Source organism: Gorilla gorilla, chromosome 13 (genome assembly GCF_029281585.2).
Source record: "Gorilla gorilla gorilla isolate KB3781 chromosome 13, NHGRI_mGorGor1-v2.1_pri, whole genome shotgun sequence".
Classification (NCBI taxonomy): Eukaryota; Metazoa; Chordata; class Mammalia; order Primates; family Hominidae; genus Gorilla; species Gorilla gorilla.
Genome location: NC_073237.2, coordinates 105,373,645 through 105,400,955, shown reverse-complemented (window position 1 = coordinate 105,400,955; position 27,311 = coordinate 105,373,645). Strand labels below are relative to the sequence as shown.

At 41.3% G+C, this 27,311-nt stretch overlaps 1 protein-coding gene across 1 annotated transcript in view; it reads left to right on the top strand.

The window, feature by feature from the left end:
• The window catches only part of FRRS1L (ferric chelate reductase 1 like), a 37,253-nt gene extending 11,936 nt beyond the window's left edge, over positions 1–25,317 (top strand). The window contains exons 2-5 of the mRNA XM_019032991.4: positions 5,647–5,731; positions 8,178–8,316; positions 14,015–14,261; positions 17,985–25,317. Of these exons, the coding sequence (XP_018888536.3) occupies positions 5,647–5,731; positions 8,178–8,316; positions 14,015–14,261; positions 17,985–18,157 (644 nt within the window). The 3' untranslated portion in view covers positions 18,158–25,317. The remainder of the gene's footprint in view (positions 1–5,646; positions 5,732–8,177; positions 8,317–14,014; positions 14,262–17,984) is intronic.
• The last annotated feature ends 1,994 nt before the right edge of the window (positions 25,318–27,311 follow it).

Genomic DNA, 27,311 nt, shown 5'->3' with positions numbered 1-27,311 from the left:
TCAAGGTACATCCATGTTGTAACATGTATCAGTACTTCATTTTTTATGACTGAATAATATTCAGTCTTACATATGTGGATAGATTTCCAAAGGGAAATAATAAACAGAATGAGGTGTACTGCACAGTGTCATTTATGCAAATTAAAACATACACAAGTGATATATTAAGAGCACACCTATGTAAAAATAAACATAGAGGTGAATGGTAAGTTGCAGTGGGCCCTCACTGGTCAGCTCTGTTTGGGCATTTCCAGGCTTTGTGCCTGGCCATGAACAGGCTAATGCAGTGGAGCTGTGGGCAGCATGGCAAGGGGTGCTGTTGGCAGAGTGAGAAATTGTGCCTGGAACCTGAACCTTAGATCCAGGATCTGCTGAAGGCAGTTTGGTAATTATCATGTAAGGTAATCATGCAAGAGTTTCAGGATGATAATCTTGGGAATATGAAAAACTTTTTGCAACCTGGCAGGACTTTACCCTGGACAGGCAGAATTCCATGCTACATAGAATGGACTGAGATGAGAACCTTACCCCACCACCAAATTGTCTGTTATCCATTATCGCTAATGTGTCCTTTCAGTTTATCATAGTAAAATATTGCTTTTCTAAGACGTATGTGTCAGAGTGTTCATTTTTTGTTAAAACTTCCATCCTTGGGAGAAGGTTATGCATGAAATATGCTGGACCTCGTGTCTAAGGTGGGGAAGAAAATGGAGTTAGTGATGGATTGGTGGAAAAATCTAAGATTGGCTTTGTATAGACTGATAATGAGTGTTCCATAAATCAAGAAATACCAATTTAATTCTGTGTACCTAGGGTACTTAGAATGGTACAATTAAAATAATTTCCCATTAGAATTGTCTAATGCATGTAAAACATAGATCCTATTGAATGTCTTTATTTTCTAGCCTTCGGATAAGTACTAATAAGCTACAGTTTTGGCAAACACATTGTATCAGTGTTGAAAGGTTAATCCATTTAGTCTGCATCAATCAAGTTCCAGTAAGAAAGATAGAAATCATACTAGCTGTTTAAACAAAAGACCAGCCCAGGGAATTGTCTAAGCAAGAAGTTTCAGGACTGGAGAAGCAAAAAGGGAGTACCAAGATAGCATGCAGAAAATAACTTCAGGAAAGTTACCATCCTTGGGGCTGGAGTTGCAAAGAGAAGGGCTTGAGATTATAAAAAGGTCCCAGACCAGGACCTCGCAGAGCTGTGACCCATCCTTTGAGAATGAGGCTGTGCTCAGCTGCTGCTGATGCCTCGGAGCAGCATGGGATGAGGTTGGTTCTGGGAGCCTAGCACCGAACTGGGAACTCAGACCAACTGCCAGGATGAAGTAGAGTTGCTGAGAACTTGCTTATTGGAACAGCAATCACACAGGAAGGAACAGTCCTCTTTCCCTCCTCCTGCCTTCCTGTAATTCTTGCTATTGGCAGAGTCTAAGCACCTGGCAAAGGAGAAATGGTTTGCAGAGTACTCAGCCTATAGAAGGCTGGGTTGTAGCTGAGAGACAAGAGCTTAAATATTGGCACATGGTCCAAACTTATATCAAATAGAGATCATTTAATTTCAGGAAAAAAATCTAATTCTGCTCTGCTTATATTCCAATATCAACTCCCGACTGGTGTACTGCAATTCAGTTCCTACACTAATGACCCAGAGTTAGTGCAGATCCCACAAGTGAAAGGGCACAGTTCACAATAAGATTGTCCACACCTCAGACCAACTGGCTATAAATGTGGGGTCTTCCCACAAGATAGAAGAAGCTTCCCACTTCAGCTTCTATTATTTGCTAGAATGTTTCACAGAACTCAGGAAAAAAAAAGTGCTATTTTTACTCTGACAGTTTTATTATAAAGGATACAACTCAGGAACAGTCAATGAAAAGACACATAAGGTGAGGTCTGAGAGGCTCCCAAAGGCAGAGTTTCCATGCCTTCTCCTCGTGGGATTATCACATTGCCCTCCCAGCACATCGATGTGTTCAACCAGGAAGCTGCACTGGGCCGCAGTGTCCAGAGTTTTTATTGGGGTCTCACTATGTTGGCATGATTGATTTAATCATTGGCCACATGGTTAAACTCAATCTCCAGCCCCACAACCCTCCCTAGAGGTAGGTCTAGCACAAAGCCCCAACCTTCTAATTACATGGTTTTTCCAGTGACCAGCCTCTATTCTTAGTCATCCCGTTGCTCGGCATAAACTCAGGTGTAATCCAAGGGGCTCATGAAGAACAAAAACACTCCTATTACTTGGGAAATTCCAAGGATTTAGAGTTTGTCTCCCAGAAACCAGGGACAAAGGCCAAATTCTTTATTTTTCAACAGTTTGCAATATACGAGGAAAATGTTATTAAAGGCATGTCCAAGTGCATTTGACAGAACACAAGTTCCTATTACAAGTTTTAGAAGCATATATGATAATAGAAAAATAGTGCTAGAAAAGTCCTGAGAAGCCATTTGCCAACATGAATAAACTAGTTCAGAACATTTATGAGCAAGCTTTGTTCCAAAATTTGCTTTCATTTGGAGTTTAGAAACCTGTTGTTCTTTTTTTTTTTTTTTTTTGAGATGGAGTCTCTCTCTGTCACCCAGGCTGGAGTGCAGTGGTGCGATCTTGGCTCACTGCAAGCTCCACCTCCTGCCATTCTCCTGCCTCAGCCTCCTGAGTAGCTGGGACTACAGGCGCCCACCACCACACCCAGCTAATTTTTTGTATTTTTTAGTAGAGACGGGTTTCATTGTGTTAGCCAGGATGGTCTCGATCTCCTGACCTCATGATCTGCCCACCTTGGCCTCCCAAAGTGCTGGGATTACAGGTGTGAGCCACCATGTCCAGCTGAAACTTGTTGTTCTTAAAGAGACAATCGTACCCAATGGTTATTACTTCTCAGGCCAGTTTACAAAATTTAATAGGGCCAGGCACAGTGGCTCATGCCTATAATCGCAGCACTTTGGGAGGCCGAGGCAGGCGGATCACGAGGTCAGCAGTTCGAGACCAGCCTGACCAACATGGTGAAACCCCATCTCTACGAAAAATACAAAAATTAGCCGGGCGTGGTAGTGGGTGCCTGTAATCCCAGCTACTCAGGAGGCTGAGGCAGGAGAATTGCTTGAACCCAAGAGGCGGAGGTTGCAGTGAGCTGAGATTGTGCCACTGCACTCCAGCCTGGGCAACAGAGCAAGGCTCTGTCTCAAAAAAAAAAAATAGTGATAATAATCCAGTAGTAATAGTAACTGGTATTTATTGAGCTGGAAATCTGCTGTATGCTAACGTATTAATCTAGATGCCAGGAAGTAGTGAGGATGATATGTTTGAAAATGGAAGAAGATGGGGAACCTGAGTCAGATGCAACATTAAAAGAGATTGTCTTTGTCAGTGAACTGTAGAATTTCAAAAACATGTAAGTGAACAATCATTGAATTCCTGGATAAATATTCTGAGACAAATGGCCTCAGGACTGTAGTGAGAAGTAACAGGAAGAAGGTATATGAAGCTGCTTAACATACAGTAGTTTGTAGTGGCTCAATAACTATTCAGAAAGAAACAAAACTCTTTCAAGTCAGGACTCAGTCTATAGCAGTGAACCCCAGCCTTTTTGATACCAGGGACTGGTTTAGTGGAAGACGATTTTTCCATGGACTGGGTCAAGGGGAAGGTTTTGGGGTGATTCAAGTACATTACATTTATTGCGTACTTTATTTCTATTATTATGACATTGTAATATATAATGAAATAATTATACAACTCACCATAATGTAGAATCAGTGGGAGCCCTGAGCTTGTTTTCCTGCAACTAGAAGGTCCCATTTGGGGGTGATGGCAGACAGTGACAGATCATCAGGCATTAGATTCTCATAAGGAGCGTACAACCTACATCCTTCACATATGCAGTTCACAATAGGGACTGCACTCCTATGAGAATCTAATGCCACTGCTGATCTAAGAGGAGGTGGAGCTCAGGCAGTTATGCAAGCCATGGGTAGTGGCTGTAAATACAGGTGAAGCTTCGCTTGCTTGCCTGCCACTCACCTCCTGCTGTGCGGCTTAGTTCCTAACAGGCCATGGACTGGTACTGGTTAGTGGCCCAGGGATTGGGGATCCCTGGTCTCTAGTACTGAAGCAGATATAGGACTTAGCATAAAATAAGCATAAAACTAGAAAAAGTAATGCATTTGATCCAACTACTTTGGTGGTAAAAAGTTAGGATTGTACTTTATCATGTGATCAAGGTCCAGGATAGTAAAAATGGACTATTCAGAGTGCACAGAAGTGTGCCAGAAAAGTGTGACCTGGTGGCTTTTTTAAAGTATAATAAATCTAATGGACAAAATTAGCAAAGCCTCACTTTAAAAAAAGTAGCATTACAAATCCCAAAGAAAAAACTTAAAAATAACAAGAAAAAAACTCATAAAATAGAATGACTTTTAAAAGTTTGTACTGATTTACATTTCCTAATGTCTGTGGGTGATTTTATTTATTCATTTGACAATCATTTATTCAGTGTCCAGTGCCAAGCACTATGCTGGGCAGAGAATACAAGATAAGTCTCACATGATTTCTGTGTATGTGGAATAAACAGCCTAGGAGAAAAGATTTCTCTCACAAAGTGGAGGCATAATGCAGCCTTACCCTTCAATGTATGGTTTGATGCATTATGGTGGTAAGTAATCTTATAAGAAAGATAGACAACTGTTAGAAATTATGTGTTTAAAGAATTTAGCGACAAGTTGGGTATGGTATGGTTTGATGCATTATGGTGTATGGTTTGATGCATTATGGTGGTAAGTAATCCTATAAGAAAGATAGACAACTGTTAGAAATTATGTGTTTAAAGAATTTAGCGACAAGTTGGGTGTGGTGGCTTACACCTGTAACCCTAGCACTTTGGGAGGCTGAGGAGGGTGGATCACTTGAGGTCAGGAATTCGAGACCAGCCTAGGCAATATGGTGAAACCCTGTCTCTACTAAAAATACAAAAATTAGCCGGGTGTGATGGCCGGCGCCTGTAATCCCAGCTACTCGGGAGGCTGAGACAAGAGAATCCCTTGAACCTAGGAGACAGAGGTTGCAGTGAGCCAGGATCACACCACTGCACTCCAACCTGGGCAACAGAGGGAGACTCTGCCTCAAAAACAACAAAAAACAAAAACAAAGAATTTAGTGACATAAGAAAATGTTACCTACAGCTTAACGCGAAATGGAAGTTGAAAATGGAATGGAAAAATCCAAATATCAAGTATATAAATGGAAAAACCCCACTATCAAGTATATAAATGTATCACTGTTAACTGTTTTCTCTTAGAGCATGTATATTGTATTAAACGTGTGATTCTCAAACTCCCAGGGGACAGCGGTAAGCCCGTGGTTATATGAAATTGTGCCTCTCTCAGTGCCCCAGATTCCTCTCCTGTAAAGTGAGAAAAGGACACACCTACTCTCAGTTCACATGCAAGATTAGGTCCAAAGGTGTGTGTCCTACACCCTCCCCCATGAAGGGGATGATTAGCCTTCATCAAAGCCATTTTCTGAGTCCCCAAACATTTCTCGATATGTGTGAGATAAAACAGTCAACACATTTTTAAAAATTCTCATTGGAACAGTTGTTACTGGATTTTCTAACCCTTCTTTATTCTCACTGCCCAGGTTACCCCTTCCCTACTGCTCCTCCTGTGGATCCATTTGCCAAAATCAAAGTGGACGACTGTGGAAAAACTAAGGGATGCTTTAGGTTGGTGGAACCGCAGGTTGGATAACTTTAAGGCTAAGACTGATTTACTTCTCAGGGTAGTATTTAAATTGCATGCAGTTCCTTCTAATCAGGGGGCCTGAGCTCCTTGATCACCTCAGCAGGGTTATGAAGTTTCATTAATGGCCATCCCGCTTTTCGGTCTTAAAGGCCTTTTAACTTTAGTATGTCCTGGGCCCGGGACCATTCTTCCATGGTTCTTTCCTAGCTGTACCACCATTGCTCCAGGTGTCTCCTACTCACCAATTGCTGATATGCAGAAGACTCATGTGACACAGAACGTGTCTGTGCTTATTCAGCAGGGGCTGTGGGCAGGACAGGCAATGATAGACATGTTTAGTACCCAATTCCTTTTTTAGTAAATAGTCCTGACCTATGGATATCTGTATGATTCTAACTAGTCATTAAGCATTCATTGTTGCTAGCTTGTTATCTCAGGCATGGTGAGTCTCTACATGATTATTAGTAGTATCACGACATGACGGGCTGGGCTAGGAAACAGTCATGTGGACAATGGGCCTCCCATCTAGACAGCTCAGCTTCTTTGGGAAAGCCTCCTCCTTTGAACCCTTTACTTCCTAAAACAAATTGCCCCTGAATAATTTGATGGTCAGGGGCAAAGTTTTGATGGTCACTGTACTGAAGGTTCTGATTTTGCTGTTGTTCAGTACTTAAGGTCTAAGAAGGAAAAATTGAATACAGGGGCTTTGAGCTTTCTTTGGATTACAAGGCCACTTCTAAGGAATGAATAAAAATAGCCAAAAATGTTCTTATTGAGGAAGATGGTCAGCAATGTATAAACCTGGTGATTGGGGGATATTTTGAGAAGGGAGGGAATTTTAGTACTCTACTGGCTTCAAAGTGACTTGTTTTCTTGTCCATTTACTCCTTTTTTTAACTTCCCTTGCTCCTTTTCATCTTTTTCACCCCAGTGCCCTGTTGCCTTGATCCTATTATATCTCTTCCTGACTGCTCGGGTATTTCTGCCAGCACAGTAGTACATTTCTGTCCCCTCCTCAACACTTAGCACCCCTGTGCCCTGTTCCTTTAGATACCTTCCATCTGCGCATATATTGTCCCACCCATTGCTTCAACTTTCTACCATTCTGCAAATGGTGTAATACAGTGTTCCTCAAACCAGGGCTTGCCAGTTCTGAAAGGATCCACAAGTCCTCTGTAAGAAAATTTAAATTTGTGTTTTCATTTCAGTGGTGCTCTCAAAAAAACATGAATGTCTGCATAATCTCACTATCTGGATAATCACCTTATATTGTTGTATGTTTTAGTGTCTGAATTTGTAATTATATTAGCAGCAAGTAGCCCAACAGAACAAAGGCAAATTTTGTAAATAAGGCCAAGCACAGTGGCTTGACTGTAATCCCAGCACTTTGGGAGGCTGAGGTGGGTGGATCACCTGAGGTCAGGAGTTCAAGATCAGCCTGGCCAACATGGTGAAACCCCGTCTCTACTAAAAATACAAAAATTAGCCAGGTGTGGTGACCCACACCTGTAGTCCCAACTACTTGGGAGGCTGAGGCAGGAGAATTGCTTGAACCCAAGAGGTGGAGGTTGCAGTGAGCCAAGATCCCGCCATTGCACTCCAGCCTGGGCAACAGAGTGAGACTGTCTCAAAAAAAAAAAGAAAAAAAAGTTTATAAATAAATATTGCATTCATTCATGGTCCATGAGTACCAGATGGGGGTATTCATTTGGTGTATCGCATAAATAAGGATTTTGCAGCAGTTCAAACAGATAAAAGTGAAGAGTGGAGCCATCATGCTATAGAGAGTAGTAAGAACATGCTCTCAACTCCAAAGACCCTGCATGATCTAATCAGATACCACATGCACATAAGCAGAAATTTACTTTCAGTAAAGCTCCATTATCTGTTGCATGAGTGCTGTGAATTTCAATGTTCCTGGTTTATTAGTTTAATTTATATTGAATTTGTAAATTTGTGTTAGTTTGATTATATGAAAATTTGTAAGTTAAAAAGAGTTGGTATACATTTAATTAACAGAAACAGTTTAAATGGTTAACTTGGAGAATCTTTTTCCATTAAAAGGGATTCAGAAATAATTCAGTAGTAACTAACATGTAAAAGACTCTAATATTAATATAATATAGAGAACACTGGCTGGGAGTTTAGATACCCAGATTCAAGTCCTGTTGCAACCACTGACTTCACTATACAACCTCGGGCAAGCCCCTTCCCATCTCAGGACTGCAGTTCTTGTGTAAAAAGTGGGGCAGATCATCTCCAAGGTTCCTCCTAAGAGAGTGAAACTGTGTTTTTAAGATTCCAGGTAGCAAAAATCCAATGTGTTTAATAATATTGCTTAGCATCCCACATGATACATGGTAGATGCTCTCTTAATGTCTTTTGTGTAAGTAGAAGCAGTAATGTCTCTTTTGATATCTCTTCTAGATATGGCAAACCAGGCTGTAATGCAGAGACCTGTGACTATTTCCTCAGCTACCGGATGATAGGGGCTGATGTAGAATTTGAGCTAAGTGCAGACACAGATGGTTGGGTAGCAGTTGGATTCTCTTCAGACAAGAAAATGGTAAGATGCAAAACATGATAGAAGCTGATTTTTTCTCTTTAGTTGGCTGTGCTATTTTGATTTTAGAAGCAAGTTAATTGATCAAAGCAGTATAATGATCAAATTAGTTATGGCTCTCTGATTGCAAGTTAAAAAAAATTCAGGCTAGCTTAAATGAAAGGGTTGGCTATCAGAATCCAAGCTGTCTTGTGGCACCTCTATTCATCAGCTGTTTCCACAGTAAGGCTGCAAGAAGAGGCCCCCATGTTATAAGCCTTATATGGCTTATAACAATGAGCATTTATTGCTTGCTCACATGTTCATGGATTGACTGGGGTGCAGCTCATTTTAGGTGGGGTTCATCTGGACTTGACGCCAGTCCATGAGTTGGATTCAGGTTTTCTCTGTGTTTTCACTAGTTATCCAAGGCATATTTTTTTCATGGCAGAGGCAGAAGTGAAAGAACCACTTATAAGAGGGAAAAACAACTTTTTTCCATCTCTACTCATATTCTCACTACAGAAAGAACACTTCTGTGACCAGATGTGTGGGGGTATTCCCCCACACCCCAAGCATTTCTCCAGTGGACAGCTGGGTGTCCTCTAATTCACTTTGTTTCTGACGCTACCTACCTGGAGACAGCATTAGATCCCACAGGTTAAGGGTTCAAAACCACAAGACTGCCCCCATTTCAGACACCCGTCACAAGCCCCAGGTTGTGACCTGTATTTCTGACCAGCCAGCTATAAATCTGGGGTGCCACCACCCCCTTCTGTTCAGTTAATCTCCTGGAGTGGCTCACAGAACTCAGAGAAACACTTTACTCATTTATTTATTTATTTATTTAATTTGTTTGTTTGTTTGTTTGTTTATTGAGATAGAGTTTCGCTCTTGTTGCCCAGGCTGGAGTGCAATGGTGTGACCTTGGCTCATTGCAGCCTGCACCTCCCAAGTTCAAGCGATTCTCCTGCCTCAGCATCCCAAGTAGCTGGGATTACGGGCACCTGCCACCACACCCCGCTAATTTTTTGTATTTTTAGTAGAGACGAGGTTTCACCATGTTGGCCAGGCTGTTCTCAAACTCCTGACCTCAGGTGATCCACCCACCTTGGCCTCTCAGAGTCCTGGGATTACAGGCATGAGCCACCGTACCCCACCTACTTTACTCATTTATTATGAAGGCTATTTTGAAGGATACAGATGAACAGTTAGATGGAAGAGACACTTAGGGGAAGGCATGGGGAAGGAAGTGAGGAGCTTCAACACCCTGTTGGGTGTGCTACCCTTCAGGCACCTCCACCTCTTCAGCAATCCAGAAGCTCATCCGAACCCTGTCCTTTTGGGTTTTTTTTTTATTTTTTAGACAGAGTCTCGCTCTGTTGCCCAGGCTGGAGTGCAATGGCATGATGTCGGCTCACTGCAACCTTTGCCTCCTGGGTTCAAGTGATTTTTCTGCCTCGGGCTCCCAACATAGCTGGGATTACAGGTGTAATCCCACCTGTAATACAAAAAACACCCAGCTAATTTTTGTAATTTTAGTAGAGATGGGGTTTCGCACGTTGGCCAGGCTGGTCTCGAACTCCTGGCCTCAAGCAATCTGCCCACCTTAGCCTCCCAAATTGCCGGGATTACAGGCACTTCCGTGCCTGGCCTCTTTTTGAATTTTTGTGGAGGCTTCATTATAAAAGGCATGATGGATTACATCAGGGAAGTTACGAATTTGTTTCAACAATTTTATCTTCCTCTGTACCCAGGGGCAAGAAAACCTCTGGACCTCAGACAGGACTGTGGCCAGGCACAGGTGGGGCCTCAGGTGCACAGGCAGCTGTCATCACTGGCCCCTGCTCTTCCCTGTGCCTTGCTGCGTTTTTCTGTCTTTCCTCTGGAGCCCCATTCTTTGCCACTTCACTGGGCCAGGCTTGTTCCCAAACTCTCAGACTTTCTCAGTCCTCTGTGCTTTTGCCCTTGTTGCTGTTTCTGCCTAGAGCACCCCGCCCTTCTCTTCACCTGGCCTATTCTGAGGCTTGTGTAGGGCTACAGGGGAGAGAGGAGGGCGGCTCAGACCAAAGTTCCAGCAGTGACAGTGCTGAGGGCTCAGATTTTGAATGTTTTGAAAGTAGCACTAACTGAGGCCAAGGCAGGTGGATCGCCTGTGGTCAGGAGTTCGAGAACAGCCTGGCCAACATAGTGAAACCCCGTCTCTACTAAAAATACAAAAAATTAGCTGGGTGTGGTGGCGGGCGCCTGTAATCCCAGCTACTCGAGAGGCTGAGGCGGGAGAATCGCTTGAACCCAGGAGGCGGAGGTTGCAGTGATCTGAGATCATGCCATTGTACTCCAGCCTGGGCAACAAGAATGAAACTCCATCTCAAAAAAAAGAAAAAGAAAAAGAAAATAGCACTAACTGGCTGGGCATGGTGGCTCACACCTGTAATCCCAGCACTTTGGGAGACTGAAGCAGGTGGATTGCTTGAGGTTGGGAGTTCGAGACCAGCTTGGCCAACATGGTGAAACCCTGTCTCTACTAAAAACACAAAACTTAGCCAGGTATGGTGGCAGGTGCCTGTAATCCCAGCTACTCAGAAGGCAGAGGCACGAGAACTGCTTGGGAGGCAGAGGTTGTAGTGAGCTGAGATGGCGCCATTGCACTCCACCCTGAGCAACAGAGCGAGACTGTCTCAAAAAAAAAAAAAAAAAAAAGTAGCACTGACTGACAGGATTTGCAAGTGGATTGGATATATGGGTTGTAGGTGTGTCGTAGGAAAAGACTGGTAAGCAGTCTAAGCAGTGGCTGGTCTGGTGGCTTTATTCTTGGAGAGGTCACCAGGAGAATAGCCTTCAATGAGTTCCAGTCCAAGTAGTAAGACAATGGGTACCACTGGTAAGACTGTATGGATAGATATTAGTCTACTTATCTCCTGCCCTAGAGGCAGCAGGAGAAACAGCAGGGCATGCTACACCCAGAAGCTGGCTTGCATTGAAAGTGACCACTTCCTGTCCTAAATGCATTTGCACTCGTGGTAGGGCTGTTAAGATTAGGGGAGTGAGACAGAGTGAGGAGCATTCAAATTTTGTTTGATATTTTGGTATCTAAAGGCCTATAAAGTATCTACTGTCATATTATCTGTGAAAGTAGAGGTCTCTTTTTTTCTTGTATTATTCCAAGAAAAAGCACAGATTAATTTTTTTTGAGAACCTAATGTATAGGAAAAACAAAATGGAACCCCTTTTTAAAAGCATTTAACTTTTTAAACAGATGCTTGAAGGCAGCATGCTCGTTAAGAGTCATCACCACTCCCTAATCTCAAGTACCCAGGGACACAAACACTGCGGAAGGCCGCAGGGTCCTCTGCCTAGGACGACCAGAGACCTTTGTTCACTTGTTAATCTGCTGACCTTCCCTCCACTATTGTCCTATGACCCTGCCAAATCCCCCTCTGTGAGAAACACCCAAGAATGATCAATTAAAAAAAAAAAAAAAAAAAGCATTTAACTTTTTAAAAATGGTACATTATTAGCCAGGCACAGTGGCTCACAATCCCAGAACTTTGGGAGGCCGAGGCAGGCGGATCACCTGAGGTCAGGAGTTTGAGACCAGCCTGGCCAACATAGTGAAGCCCTGTCTCTACTAAAAATACAAAAATTAGCTGGGCATGGTGGCGGGTGCCTGTAGTCCCAGCCACTCGGGAGGCTGAGGCAGGAGAATTGCTCGAACCCGGGAGGCGGAAGTTGCAGTGAGCCGAGATCGCGCCACTGCCCTCCAGCCTGAGCAACAGCGAGACTCTGTCGGGAAAAAAAAAAGGTGCATTATTGTGTGCGTGTGTGTGTTTTAATTAGACTTTAAGTTTTACAGCAGTTTTAGGTTCACAGTGAAATGGAGCCGAAGGTACAGATTTCCCATATACCCCCTGGGGAGCCTCCCCCATTATCAACATCTTGCACAGGATGGTACATGCATTACAACTGATGAACACTTTTTTTTTGTAACTTTTTATTTTTTTGTGATGGAGTCTCACTGTATTGCCCAGGCTTGGAGTTCAGTGGCACTATTTCGGCTCACTGCAGCCTCCACCTCTCAGGTTCAAGCGACTCTCCTGCCTCGGCCTCCCAAGTAGCTGGGATTACATGCACCTGCCACCACACCTAGCTAATTTTTGTATTTTAAGTAGAGACAAGGTTTCACCATGTTGGCTAGGCTGGTCTTGAACTCCTGACCTCAAGTGGTCTGCCTCAGCTTTCCACAGTGCTGGGATTATAGGCGTAAGCCATCACACCCGACCAAACTCTTTTAACTTTTTTAAACTTGTTTTGAAAAAAATGTAAACCTGTAGACAAGCAGGAAGGATAGTAAAGGTTTAAGTGACCCTCCCACCTCAGGCTCCCAAGTAGCTGGGACTACAGCTACTTGGTTTAACAAAATAATAACTTTTTTATTGTGGTAAAACGCACATAACAAAATTAACCATTTTATTTTTTGTTGTTGTGTATTTATTTTTTTATTTTTATTTTTTGAGACAGGGTCTCACCCTATTGCCCAAGCTGCAGTGCAGTGGCACAAACAAGACTCACTGCAGCCTCAACCTCCCCAGCAATCCTCCTACCTCAGCCTCCTGAGTAGCTAGGACTACAGGCATGAGCCCCATGCCCAGCTAATTTTTTAATTTTTTGTAGAGATAGGGTCTCACTGTATTGCCTAGACTGGTCTTGAACTTCTGGGCTCAAATGATCCTCCTGTCTTGACTTCCCACATTGTTGGGATTACAGGCACTAGTCACCACACCTGGCCAGAATTGACCATTTTATTTTATTTTTTTGAGACAGGGTCTCACTCTGTCATCCGGGCTGGAGTGCAGTAGCATGAAAATTTATGATTTTAAAGTGTCAATGCAGTGGCATCAACTACATTCAGTGTTGTGCAACCATCACTACTCCCTAGTTCCAGAACTTTTTCATAAATAATGACATTAGCCACACATGCTTTATTCTCTGTACTGCTTGCTGCTACTGCTACTGCTACTACTGCTGATTATTATTTTTTTGATTGTTATTTTCTGGAATTTTGGCATTTAAATAGCAAATATCATAATCCTTTAACCCTAAATACTTAAGTAGGTATCTCCTAAAATCAAGAATGTTCTCTTTTATTATATAGTTTATTAAATTCAGGAAGTTTAACATTGATATGATGGTATTATTAAATATATTGTTTGCTTTCATATGTTGCTACTTGTCCCAATACTGTCCTTAGGGAAATTTTGGGTTTATAGCCCAAATTTCTATGTAGGAACACCTAGAACTGCATTTTGTTGTCATGTGTATTTTGAAATAGTTTCTTAGCCTTTTTCTTTTTTCTTTTTTTGGTCTTTTATGACACTGACTCCTTGAAGATTATAGGCTAGGTATTTTTTTTATTTTTTTTGTAGAATGATCTTCAGTTTGAGTTTGTCTGATTGTTTTTTCATGACTAGGTTGGTCTGTGTTTTGGGCAGGATTACCACATAGGTGGTAATGTCTTCTCCAAACATCAGTCAGGAGGCACTGAATGTCACTTATTGTGATGGTAACTTCGGTCTCCTGGTTGAGACTTTTTAATGGCACTTAAAAGAATTTTTTTGGTGGGATTTCAAATTGCAGAGGTGATGGAATGTGTATTTCTAGTGACCAGTGTGCAAAAGATGAACCTTTGACTTTTTTTTTTCTCAATCATTTCTCACGTTAGGGTGGTGATGATGTCATGGCCTGCGTCCATGATGACAATGGCAGGGTCCGCATACAGCACTTCTATAATGTAGGCCAGTGGGCAAAGGAGATTCAGAGAAACCCTGCCAGAGATGAAGAAGGAGTTTTTGAGAATAATCGCGTCACCTGCAGATTTAAACGCCCTGTGAATGTTCCCAGAGATGAAACAATTGTTGATCTGCATTTGAGTTGGTATTATCTGTTTGCTTGGGGTCCCGCCATTCAGGGTAAGCTTACATTTCAGCATCTGGATTAAACGCCAGACACCACTGTGCTTGTGTTCATTGTTAATTGAAGTCACACTGTGTGCACAAGAGAGCGATAAGCACTCTGGATCATTTAAAGGAAAAGGAGATGCGACTCCTACCTTCAGAAGGTTATCATGGACTTATTATAATGGACTTATTATACGGACAAACAAATGAACAGTTACACGCATGCAAAGCTACAGCAGTACAAGATAGTATGTCATGAGTGATGTGCTTAATGAAACAGATCATATATCTGCTGTATGTAGGGCTCTGTTCAATTCTCACAGCATTCTTATTTACTCCTCACCATGTCCTTGAGAGGTATAGGTATTATTGTCCTGGTTTTAGAGAGATTAAGAAACTTGCTCAAGGCTATACAACTAATTAGTAGAAGAATTAAAATTCAATCCTAAGTCTGTCTGACCCCAAAGCCCATGAATACTCTTAACTCCTATGCTGTAAATATAAAAAGACTGAACAGGGGCCAGATGTGGTGGCTCAAGCCTGTAATCCCAGCACTTTGGGGGGATGGTTTGAGCCCAGGAGTTCAAGACCAGCCTGGGCACTATAGTGAGACCCTGTCTCCATTCAAAAAAAAAAAAGAAGAAGAAGAAGAAGAAAGAAATAATAAAAAGTACTGAACAGGAAGGGCTTCTGGAGACTTCTCCAGAGATTGACACCAAGCATTTCATTAGGGCCCACTTTGTGACTATTCTGTTAGTCACAAATCTACCAAATTATCTCATAGTTTAACCCATTATTCCTTAAATATTTATGTGTATAGGAATTACCTGGCTATATTGTTAAAGTGCAGTTTTCTGTAGGTCTTCCCCTCTCTCCTCCCCTCTACTGGTCTCCCCTCCCCTTCCCTCCTCTCCCAGGGTCTTGCTCTGTCACCCAGGCTGGAGTGCAATGAAACAATCACAGCTCACTGCAGCCTCCACCTCCCAGGTTTAAGTGACCCTCCCACCTCAGGCTCCCAAGTAGCTGGGACTAGAGTCATGCGCCACTATGCCTGGCTAATTTTTTTGTATTTTTAGCAGAGACGGGGTTTCGCCATATTGCCCAGGCTGGTCTTGAACTCCTGGGCTCAAGTGATCCACCAGCTTTGGCCTCCCTAAGTGCTGGGATTACAGGTGTGAGCTACCATGCCTGGCAAGATTCTGCATTTCTAATAAGCTCCCTGGTCATGCTGGTTCATTGATGACCTCATTTTGGGTGGCAAGTCTCTGCAGCATTTGCCCAGCAAAGACCCAAGGATATCATGAGACCTTTTAGAGACTGCTAAAATCAAGTTACACTGAGTCTTGAGCATTCCTTCTGGTTGATTAGCCTAAGGGCCTGCTCAAGAATGGAAGTGAGTTTGGTTTGCAGTCCTTGCACTGAGAATTCATTCTGGCTCCTGGTAACTGCATCTTTCTTTACTGTGTGCTCATCAACTATTTGCTGCCTAATCTGATCTGGTTGTTTTTTTCCTTCAATTCGTTTCCACCAATCAGCCCAGAGATGACATAATCTACCTTTTATTTTGCCTGTTGCCAATTGGGAAGACACTTGACTGTCTCCAGATTGGTGACACCTTTTCCATTTGCTAATTTCCCAGATTACCAACAGTGGCTCTGCAGTTATAACTTCAATTACTTTCGGTACCCTGGGAAATAAATTATATCTCAGCCTGGAGAAATGGAGTAATCTAAAATAGTGGGATTTGAAGTCTAAAAATTTGAGTTTGAGTATTGGTTCTGCCCCTTGGTAGCTGTATAATATTTAGCCTGTTATTTAATTTCTGAATTTCATTTCCTTATATCTAAAGTGGGGATAATAATACTTCCTATTCCATGGAATTATTGTAAGGATTAAGTGAAAACAAGTATTTGAAATTGCTTACCAATTGGAAAAAGCTGTATTTTCAGAAGGTCGTCTTTTTACATATATGGCAGACTAGCCTAAAGTTCAAAGCCTTCTCCAAATCTGGTCCTGCTTTACCTGATAAGCTCTCTCAAAACTTCTGTTCTTCTCACTAACTCTAAGCAAAACAGGTACATTCCTACCCCATATACTGGCTTCTGCTTTTCTTGTTTCCTGAATGCCCTTCTATTTTTTTTATGTTTTTATTTTTATTTTTTTTGAAACGGAGTCTCACTCTGTCGCCCAGGCTGGAGTGCAATGGCGCGATCTTGGCTCACTGCAACCTCAGCCTCCCAGGTTCAAGCAATTCTCCTGCCTCAGCCTCCCGAGTAGCTGGGATTACAGACGCCCACCACCACACCCAGATAACTTTTGTATTTTTAGTAGAGACGCTGTGTCACCATGTTTGCCAGGCTGGTCTCAAACTCCTGATCTTGTGATCCGCCCACCTCAGCCTCCCAAAGTGCTGGGATTACAGGCATGAGCCACCACACCTGGCCTCCTGAATGCCCTTTTAATTGATTATATCCTACCTATTCTCCTAAGGTCTCTGTAAGGGGGAAAACTTTGAACTAAGGCTTGAAAGGGGTATGAGGTTGGATTTCACTCAAGGAAGGCATGAACTGTAGATGCATAGTTAAGTTGAGCAGCCCTTGCAGGTGACCAGTGAGCTGAGGTTAGGTGGGAGAGGTGACTGGGATCTATCAAGAGAAAAGTCTGCTCTGTTACCCAGTCTGGAGTGCAGTGAAACAATCAGCTCACTGCAGCCTCCACCTCCCAGGTTTAAGTGATCCTCCCACCTCAGCCTCCCAAGTGTCTGAAACTACAGGCATACAAACCTGAGAAGTTTGATTTTTGCTAACTGGGGCCAGCACAGACACTAAGCAGGGACCTGACATGTCAAGTTTGGCAGGGCTTCCCTAGCAGATAGGACCTTAAAAACCCTCACTCTGAGCCCTATTCCTAAGGAGACCTTTGCACTGAATGTATATGCCTTAGTCTCCCTAACCCAAGTTTCAAATGGATTATTCAGGAGGTCAGACACTTTTAATCAACTGAAGATTATTAAATATATTTTACACACAGTCTGTACTTCTTTCCACTTGTAACAAAATTAAAAGAAAGTTTCCCATCCAAAGACTTGTTTGGCACTTTAATCATCCCACTTTCTATACCATTCTACCCTAATCTGCCAGACACACAGACACACACAGACACACACCCAGTATACCACACTCCCTCTGGCATGGCCTGGGCAGGCTACTAAGTGTCCCACAGACAGTAGACGAGGGCTTCCATCTGTAAGGGAGACGTTAGGAGTGTTGTCAGGAGTTGTTGATGATCCATATATATACAAGATAGATTTGAGGGAAAAAGTTAGTAGTCTCTGCTGTTTGAAATAAAAATATAGTTTGCCCATTTGGGTATTAATAAGAGAAAACTCATTAGAGCCGTTTTAGGAGGCAATCATACAATAATCGCACAAAATTGTGTAACTAGTAGTTTTAAAATTGAGATGGCAGGAAACAGACCAACAGCATTGTTCTGATAGGGGGAGTGCAGATTAATAAGAACTAGTCTTTTTGGATAAATTTAACTAATTTCTATAATCTTTATTATATGTACAACGATAGAGAATTCTGATAACTCAAATACCTGAATCCAGATCTTTGTAACCACTGCTTACGTATTCAACACTAAATAGACTTTTGATTTTTCCATTGTTTGCCTATACCATTATAAATCTGTTCTTTTTTCAATTGCCCCCGCCCTTCTCTTTTTTTCTTAAAGGCTCTATCACTCGACATGATATAGACTCACCGCCGGCTTCAGAGCGTGTTGTCAGTATTTACAAGTATGAAGACATTTTTATGCCATCAGCTGCCTATCAAACCTTCTCATCTCCATTTTGTTTGCTTCTGATTGTTGCTCTGACCTTCTACCTATTGATGGGAACCCCCTAACCACAGCTGCAGGGCCAACAGATTACATGGATTGGGAAGTCTTTAGTATAAATATATTTTTTAAAGAATATCCAGTATAATTTTAGCTTCAATTATTTAAGAAAAAAAACCTCATATAATTTCAGCTTTTTGGAAGAAAGAACAAGCTTCTTTTGTAGTCAAAGAAGATTGTTTAATAATGACCCTATACTTTTGGAACGTACTTACACCTTTTCTAAGCACTTTCACATATGTTTTCTTATTTAACTTCACAACATCTCTGAGTTGGATTGATGAAAATTATGATTGCCATCTTCCTGAATGGGATTTGAGACCCAAAAAGACTGCCTTTTTATGATCCACATACCATATAACTTTGGCTAGAAATGACAAATAGAAAGGCAGAGAAGGAACTAAGTATAGAAATCATGTCTCAAAACAGTCTTTACTATGAGTGCTATAGCACAGAGAGTTATTTTGAATATTACTAGGGAGAACTTTACTGAATGTCATAAGTTCACAGTCAGCCTTTTGGGCAGAAGAAATTTCAAATTTCCATAAAGCAGAAGTGCTTTTGGATATTTACACAGCCAATGGGGAGATTGGAGAAAATACAATGATATGAAAATAGTTCATATTTATTTGAAATTTTGGCCGAGCATGGTGGCTCACGCCTGTGATCCCAGCACTTTAGGAGGCCAAGACGGGCAGATCACCTGAGGTCAGGAGTTCGAGACCAGCCTGGCCAATGTGGTGAAACCCCGTCTCTATTAAAGAGTACAAAAATGAGCCAGGCGTGGTGGTGCACACCTATAATCCCAGCTATTTGGGAGGCTGAGGCAGGAGAATTGCTGGAACCCAGGAGGCGGAGGTTGCAGTGAGCCGAGATTGTGCCACTGCACTCCAGCCTAGGTGACAGAGCCAGACTCTGTCTCAAAAATAACTAACTAAATAAATAATATTTATTTGAAATTTCTTCTCAGTTAGAGAGCAGCTATGGGAAAACATTTTTACTGCTATTTGCAAAGGTTAGAGACCAAACTGTGAGCATTCCTGAAGATGTAAAGTTGTGTTAATGATATTAAAAAAAAAAAAGGGGGAATTCTTAGCAGTTAGAATTTGAACTTTTCTACCACTGAATTTTATAAAACTAAGGTATTCATCTGTGGTTACAGTGAATTCTCTTGTCAGAGCCAGCATACCTTAAGTATGATTAAAAATGTATTTTTTTTTTTTTTTTGCGATGAATTTTCCCTCTTGTCGCCCAGGCTGGAGTACAATGACGTGATCTCAGCTTCACTGCAACCTCCGCCTCTCAGGTTCAAGTGATTCTCCTGCCTCAGCCTACTGAGTAGATGGGATTACAGGCATGTGCCACTATGCCTGGCTAATTTTTTTGTATTTTTAGTAGAGATGGAGTTTCACCATTTTAGTCAGGCTGGTCTCGAACTCCTGACCTCAGGTGATCCACCTGCTTTGGCCTCCCAGAGTGCCAGGATTACAGGTGTGAGCCACCGTGCCTGGCCTAAAAATGTGTTATATCAGACAAAACATCTTAGTAAACATTTAGGGCATTTTAATAATAAGCCAACAGTTTTTGAGACTGTAGAGATTTTGAGTAGAATTTTTTTTATGAGGTGGCTTTTAAAAAAATAATTGAAAATGGGAAAATGACCCATAAAGTGAATTCACCTAGAATATCCATTTAAAATGTTCAGACTTGTGGCTGAGCGTGGTGGCTCACACCTGTAATCCCAGCAATTTGGGAGGCCGAGGCAGGCAGATCACCTGAGGTCAGGAGTTCGAGACCAGTCTGGCCAACATGGCAAAACCTTGTCTCTACTAAAAATACAAAAATTTGCCGGGTGTGGTGGCACATGCCTGTCATCCCAGCCACTTGGGAGGCTGAGGCACGAGAATCACTTGAACCTGGGAGGCAGAGCTTGCAGTGAGCCAAGATTGCACCACTTGCACTCCAGCCTGGGTGACAGAGGGAGACCCTGTCTCAAAAAAATAAGTAAAATAAAATGTTCAGACTTATAAACTGGACAGGTAGTCCCCATAATTCATAGTAATGCCTTGACATTAGGCGCCCCAAAGGACTCCTTTGTTCTATGTTCCAAATGTCTGTGCTAACTGCCCATTTTGAGGAGAGAAGTCTGCAGGTATAGTTAGTGCTGCTGAGACATTTCCACTGTGGCATTCTAGAGTTCTCTGGCTTGCCCTTGTTGCTTTAAAGCTGGTTCCAACTTCGTGGGCTTTATGATTGAGCAACACTGGTGATTGTGATTTCTAATACCACCCTCCAGATTCATGTCACAGGTGAAAGTCTGCCTGTGGGGAGGGCTTTCACATTCTCCTGGAGTTGAACCAAAATAAGGAAAACATCAACAAACACAGTTACCAAAAGCTTCCAAGGAGGGATGGAGGAGAAATACTGTTCGTTGCAGATGGGGAGAAATTAAATGACATCAAGTGCATAATGGAACTGGGTAGGATTCAAACTCAAGTCCCCTGGTTCAAGTCCTTGACTCCGCTCTGCGCATGGCTAAGTCTGGCCTGTGTCTCATCTTCTCAGCTCTAGTGGCTGTTTAGTAGTGAAGATACTGATATGCAGGCAGCCATGTTGTAAATAAGAAGCAAATATTTTTATATTTCTCCCTCTTATGTGTATAATATTTGAGCTACAAACAGGTTAAAACAAAAGAGAGACTTCAGCTTAGTAGCAGGCAGGGAAGGAAGAAGTGAATGCAGCTTCCTTCCGCTTGCATTTCTAATCAAGCTAATTATTTCACTAGTGATTTCTCATTTGATTACCGATTTTGCTTATTTATGCTTAGAACTTTCAATGACTTCTCAGTGCCATTAAGGTAAAATGCAAGCCATTTCTGTGACCTGCAATATCATCTTTTGCCACTCCTCCTCACTTGCTATGTCTTAGCAAGACTGAGAGGCTCTCAGTTCTTCAGACCTGCTCTATCTCACCTCTCATTTTGTTCATATTCTCCACCTCTTGTGCTTGATGAACTCCTATTCACCTATCAGGTCACAACTTAAATAATTTTTCCTCCAAATCTCTGGACTACATAGGTCCAGGTCCCCATCAAATGCTCCCATAGCACATTGGGCTTCCTCATCAACATGCTCATTATACTTTTCTAGAATTGCTGGCTTGTCCTCCTTGTTATCTCCCTAATGCAGAGACCATTACTCATCATTGTAGCAGACATTTATCCATATCAGGTACTCAGCAAACATTTGTGGAATGAATGTATATGTGAAACTATACTTCTATGGCAAGTTTGTTTGGTTCAGAAGGCTTGCATTTCATGTATATTGGGAGACTGGCCAACATTTTTATATTCTTCCTCCTATGCTCAAACCATAAATAATTATGTTAGCAAACACTGAACTTTGTCTTTTGAAACATAAGTAGAAACATCCTTAGTAACAGTACTAACAGTAATCATTTTTCAGAAATAAGAATTCACACCAGTGATACAGAATGGCCTTTGACCATTATCTCAGAGAACTACCAGTCGATAGACATGCTGAAGTGATAATTCCATAGACTTCAGTTTCATTCATCCCTACTTAATATAAGAGAATCAACTTCTATTTTATGTCTGTATTCCCATTTTCTAATATACTACTTGTCACAGAGGAGATGCCCAACCAGTGTTTTTTGTAAAGTACCTGAATAGATTAATAATAATGCTAGTGAAATATATTTAGTGCTGTTCTAAGCACTTTACATGAATTAATTCATTTAATCCTCACCGCAACCATAGGAAGTAGATTCTATTATTTATCCAATTTTACAGATGAAAAAACTGAGGCTGGTCACTTGACATAAATTACCAGTGCTGGCCAGGACTTTAGAGACCATTTAATCCAATGCTCTTATTTTACAGAGGTGCAGCTGAAGCCTAAGGAGGCGATATGATTTCCTACACATTCATGCACCTTCATGCACATCCATTAAAACTTTTATTAAATGGAACCCACTATCCACACTCCAATTAGCTAGGTGCCTTTTTTCCCCCATTTAGTAATTTACAATTAATCGGAGGACTTTTTATAGTTATATTTAGAGGAAAGGAGCATGTTTTACTCTATATCAACTTTCTTCTCTGCTTAAAAGCATTTTGATTCTTTATTTTACCAGTCATTTTAGTTCTTTTAATAGGTTTAATACACAGATCAAACAAGACTTAAATACATTTTTAACAATGTAACAATTTAAAAGGAATTGCCTAAAACCTAGGTCTTCTAACTTGGAGCCCAGTGCTTTTTTTATTGCTCCGCTGAGTCAAAAGGTGAATATATAAACATGATTTCAGATAGAATGCAGAAGCTGTATTTAATTAAGTTGGCTTTTGTCATTAAAGAAATCAGAAAGTTTGGACAACTCAGGAATGGATTTCCATCCTAGATGGTATTTACTACTATTTCTGGAATTAAGTTTACTGTCTATATTCAGGATTTTGTGCATAAGAGACGTGACCACTGAGGTTGTGTGTCATTCTTATCTCTACTCCAGGGGTCAGCAAACTTTCTCTGTTAAGGGTCAGATAGTAGTTTTTTGGCTTTTCAGTCTCGGTTTGGCTCTGCTATAAACAATAGATAAATGAATGAGCATGGCTATGTTCCAATAAAACTTAATTGACACTGAACTTTGAATTTCATGTACTTTTCAAATGTCACAAATGTTTTCCTTTTGATTTTTTCCAGAAAGCCATTAAAAAAATCCAAAGACCATTCTTAGCTTGCAGGCTGCACAAAAACAGGAAGCAGGCTGGGTTTGCTTATGGACTGTGGCTTTCCCACCCTTGTTCTTAGATAGGGACACACCAATATATCATGATTAGTTGTAGAGGATACTGCCAGCAACATATTATTACTGGTTAGTTGTAAGAATATCAAAGTTAGTGAATAATTTGCTTTTAAAATAAATTATTGTTGATTTATTTTTATAAATAAATGGCACAGGGCATCTCATGCTCTTGCATTCTAATATATTTTCTGGAATTGATGCAAAAGTGGTGGCAGTAAAGTACAGAGCTGGCTAAGCAGCAGTTTTGTCATAAGTAACTGTGGTGATCGTGGACAACCATTACTGCTGAACTGCTCTTCATGGTAAGGATTTCAGTGTTTCAGAGTAATTCATTAACCTAGAGATGTTTTAAAAAGTTGTATCGGCCGGGCGCGGTGGCTCAAGCCTGTAATCCCAGCACTTTGGGAGGCCGAGGTGGGCGGATCACGAGATCAGGAGATCGAGACCATCCTGGCTGACACGGTGAAACCCCATCTCTACTAAAAATACAAAAAAAATTAGCTGGGCGTCGTGGCGGGAGCCTGTAGTCCCAGCTACTCAGGAGGCTGAGGCAGGAGAATGGTGTGAACCCGGGAGGTGGAGCTTTCAATGAGCCGAGATTGCCCCACTGCACTCCAGCCTGGGTAACAGAGCAAGACTCCGTCTAAAAAATAAATAAATAAATAAATAAAATAAAATAAAAGTTGTATCAAAATCTGCTGCACCATGGGAGTGTTTTACACATGTGATGTGGCATCTACCTTATGTACCATCATGGAAAAATGTTTGAGAACCACTGCACTAGGCCAAAGGCTGGGATGTGTATACTTTGCTGCCGTGTATAATTGTATGTCCTTGTTCTCTAAACAGAATTGGTTATGTTTAGTGAACAGTTAGGTGGTTCTCCGTGTGTTTATATACACAGACGATCCCCGAATTTGGATGGTTCAACTTAAGAGTTTTCAAACTTACGATGATATGAAAGTGATATACATTTGATACATTCCTACAACTTACAATGGGGTTATGTCCCATAATTGTTTTGACTTATGATATTTTCAACTTACAATTGATGGGTTTACTGAGACATAACCCTCTTGTAACTTGAGGAGCATGTGTATATTTGTACATACATGATGGTGTGTGTTTATACACAAAGGCCTGAATATACACACCATGAGCATTTGAAGGTCTTTGTCAAGGTTGTTTCTGTTTCTGATCTCTTGCCTACTTTAAAACCCAAGAGATAGACATTATGCATATTACAGGCAAAACTATTCTTGAGTTTATAGCAATGTAGTTTGTAGAAAGGATTCCTGGATGTTTTACTAAGCCTTGCCTCCTCCATTCAACATTATATGAATTGTTAGGAACATATAAAGTACCACTGTTGAATGTGACTTCTATACTGTTAGTTAAGAAACCAAGACTAGTGTTAGCTGAGTAACTGGCATGTTGATGCAACCTATACAGGTTTTGTATTTAATTAGTTTCCTTATTCAGTTATTCAAGTATCCAGTTATTTAGTTTCAAGTTAGATTTCTTTGTTTTTATATTTAATAAAAGACTTGCATATAAGTTCCTCTTCGTGAAAATAGTGGCTAGGCTAGTGTGATTTTAAGTATGTCTGGCAACTCAAAATGTAATGGATTCATCAACCTATTTGGGATTTTTAACATAAAATACACTGCTGCTTGATTAATGTGTTCAGTTTTGCCCTGGATATTTGCTATTAGGCTGATAGCCATTTGGTTGGATTCTTCTGGAGAGTAATTGATTCTCTAAGGTAATGGGGTACTGCAGTAGGTGTAGCATTCACCCAGGTCACTAGAATCCTACCTGTTTCATCACATAGAAGGCCCTGGCCATGGGGAAGAGTGAATGCAGCTTCTCTGGATGCCTTATTCCCACAGACATGCTGATATGCTGGAACAATCTGGCTCCAGGAGTATTAATATACTTTTTTGAGACTGTCTACAAAATACTATTTTGTAAAAACTATGCCTTTACATAGACATTGATAGGTTATATTTGTTTTATAACAATTGTGTACCTAATGTTCGATTGTGATTAATTTTGAGATTTATGTATATTTATAAGCCTATCTTATGTAAATTTTTACTCTAAGATGTGTGGCACATTACTAATAAAGACGTGGATTTCTATTTATGTAAAGTAATTGTAGCAATATTCCTAGATGCTACCTAAATGATTGTTCTGTCCATTTGCCATCACAAATACGTTTATCTTTGGATGATTATGTTAGTCAGAATATATTAATTAGATTTAAACTTTAAAATAAGAATTACAACATAGTTTGAAATTCTTCCTGTTGATGTAATTAAAGTTAGTTTATAATTCCTTATTGCTTTGCTCTGGTGTATTTTTCTTTTCTGTTTCTGGTTTTAAATCTTTCATCAGTAAAGTCACTCTCATTTCTCCCTGAATCTATAGACCTTGGAGAAGACAATAGCCTGTCTTGTCTGACAAAGAGGAAAATCATGTTGCTATCATCAGGTAAAAATTCCTGTAGAGAAACAATTTGTAAAATAATCTTACATTTATAGCTTTGGTTTAATACTTTATTAGGTAGTGAATGGAGGCCTATAATCCCATTTCAAGTGTATCAGTTGGTTAATTGCACATGGCTAGCTCTAAGAATTTCAATAATCAGCATTATTGGCAACTAAACCATATAATATGTTGAGAATAATTAGAGTTTGGTTGTAGAGCATAATGAATCACCAGGGAGGTCGTTGAGCTGCCAGTACTACAGGGGCTAGCTTGAGAAGATCAAGGAATGGCATGTTAAGAAAGAATCAGGCATTACCACATTCTGCATTCAAAACTCTAATTTTCACCAAAAAAAAAAAATTCAAATATTTTGTCCTTTGTTTAGTATTCTGCTTGTTCCGTGTAGTATTTATTTTGCAGTATCCTGAGTGGACAGCCCAGCTATCAAATCTGATCCTGGCTAATGTTTGACTTGGAGATTTCTTAGGGCTCAGTCGCAGGTACAAGGATCAGATGATCAGATGATAAGCTATAAGAAGAGACAGAGGAACTGCAATGGACATGAGAGTCACCTGCGTCCAGGAGGTTAAGAAGCTTTAACCGTGCATTCATTCATTCAATCAATCAATATTTATTTATTTATTATTTTTTTTAGGGTCTTTCTCTGTCACCCAGGCCAGAGCGCAGTGGCACGATCAGAGCTTACTGTAGCCTCAACCTCCTGGGCTCAAGCGATCCTCCCACCTCAGCCTCCCAAATTGCTGGGATTACAGGTGTAAGCCACTACACCCAGCCAATAAATATTTATCGAAGACTCTTATGTGCTCGTCCTTGTGCTAGACATTACACAGAGAGGACTCTAGGAAGAACAGTTCTTGATTTCTGCCCCCACCCTGGGGCTCACCCTGGGGGCCTGTTTGGAGAGTCAGACAAACACACACCATGACAGTACCTTGTGGTGAATGCAGTGGTAAGGAAAAGCTCAGGTCTGATGCTAAACCTGAGTGGAGGTCCTCACCCAGCCTGGGGCAACTAGGAAAGCAGGTGGCGATACTGAAGTGAACCTTAAGGAAGGGGTGCCATGGACTGAACATTTGTTCCTCCCAAATTCATATGTTGAAACCCTAATCCCCAATGTGGTGGTATTTGGAGATGGAGCCTTTGGTAGGTAATTGGACCATGAGGGTAGAGCCCTCATGAATAGGATTAGTGTCCATATAAGAAGAGACAGGAGAGAATTTGCTTCTTTTCTCCACTCTCCACCATGTGAGTACACAATGAGAAACTGGCCATCTTTGAACCAGGAAGAGGGCCCTCACCAGAACCCAACAATGCTGGCACCTGCTCTCAGGCTTCCCAGCCTCCAGAACCATGAGAAAGAAATTTTTGTTGCTGAAACCAGTCCGTCTGTGGTAATTTGTGAGAGAAGCCTAAATTGATTAAAACAAAGGGGTAGAAATATGTTAGGCAACGGGTGTACAGGGGCATCACCAAGAAAGGGGAGAACAACCCAACAGCCTCAGACGAAAGACCAGCAGGATGTATTCTGGAACCATTGTCATCTGACAAGGCTTATCTTAGTTTTCTATTGCTCCTGAAAACAGTTTCCACAAACATAGTGGTTTAAAACTACAGAAATACATTTTCATACAGTTCTGGAGGCCAGAAATCTGAAGTGAATCTTACACAGCTAAATTTAAGGTATTGGTGGCAGGGCCCAGTGGCTCACACCTGTAATCCCAACACTTTGGGAGGCCGAGGTTGGTGGATCAATTGAGGTCAGGAGTTCGAGACCAGCCTGGCCAACATGGCAAAACCCCATCTCTGCTAAAAATACAAAAAATT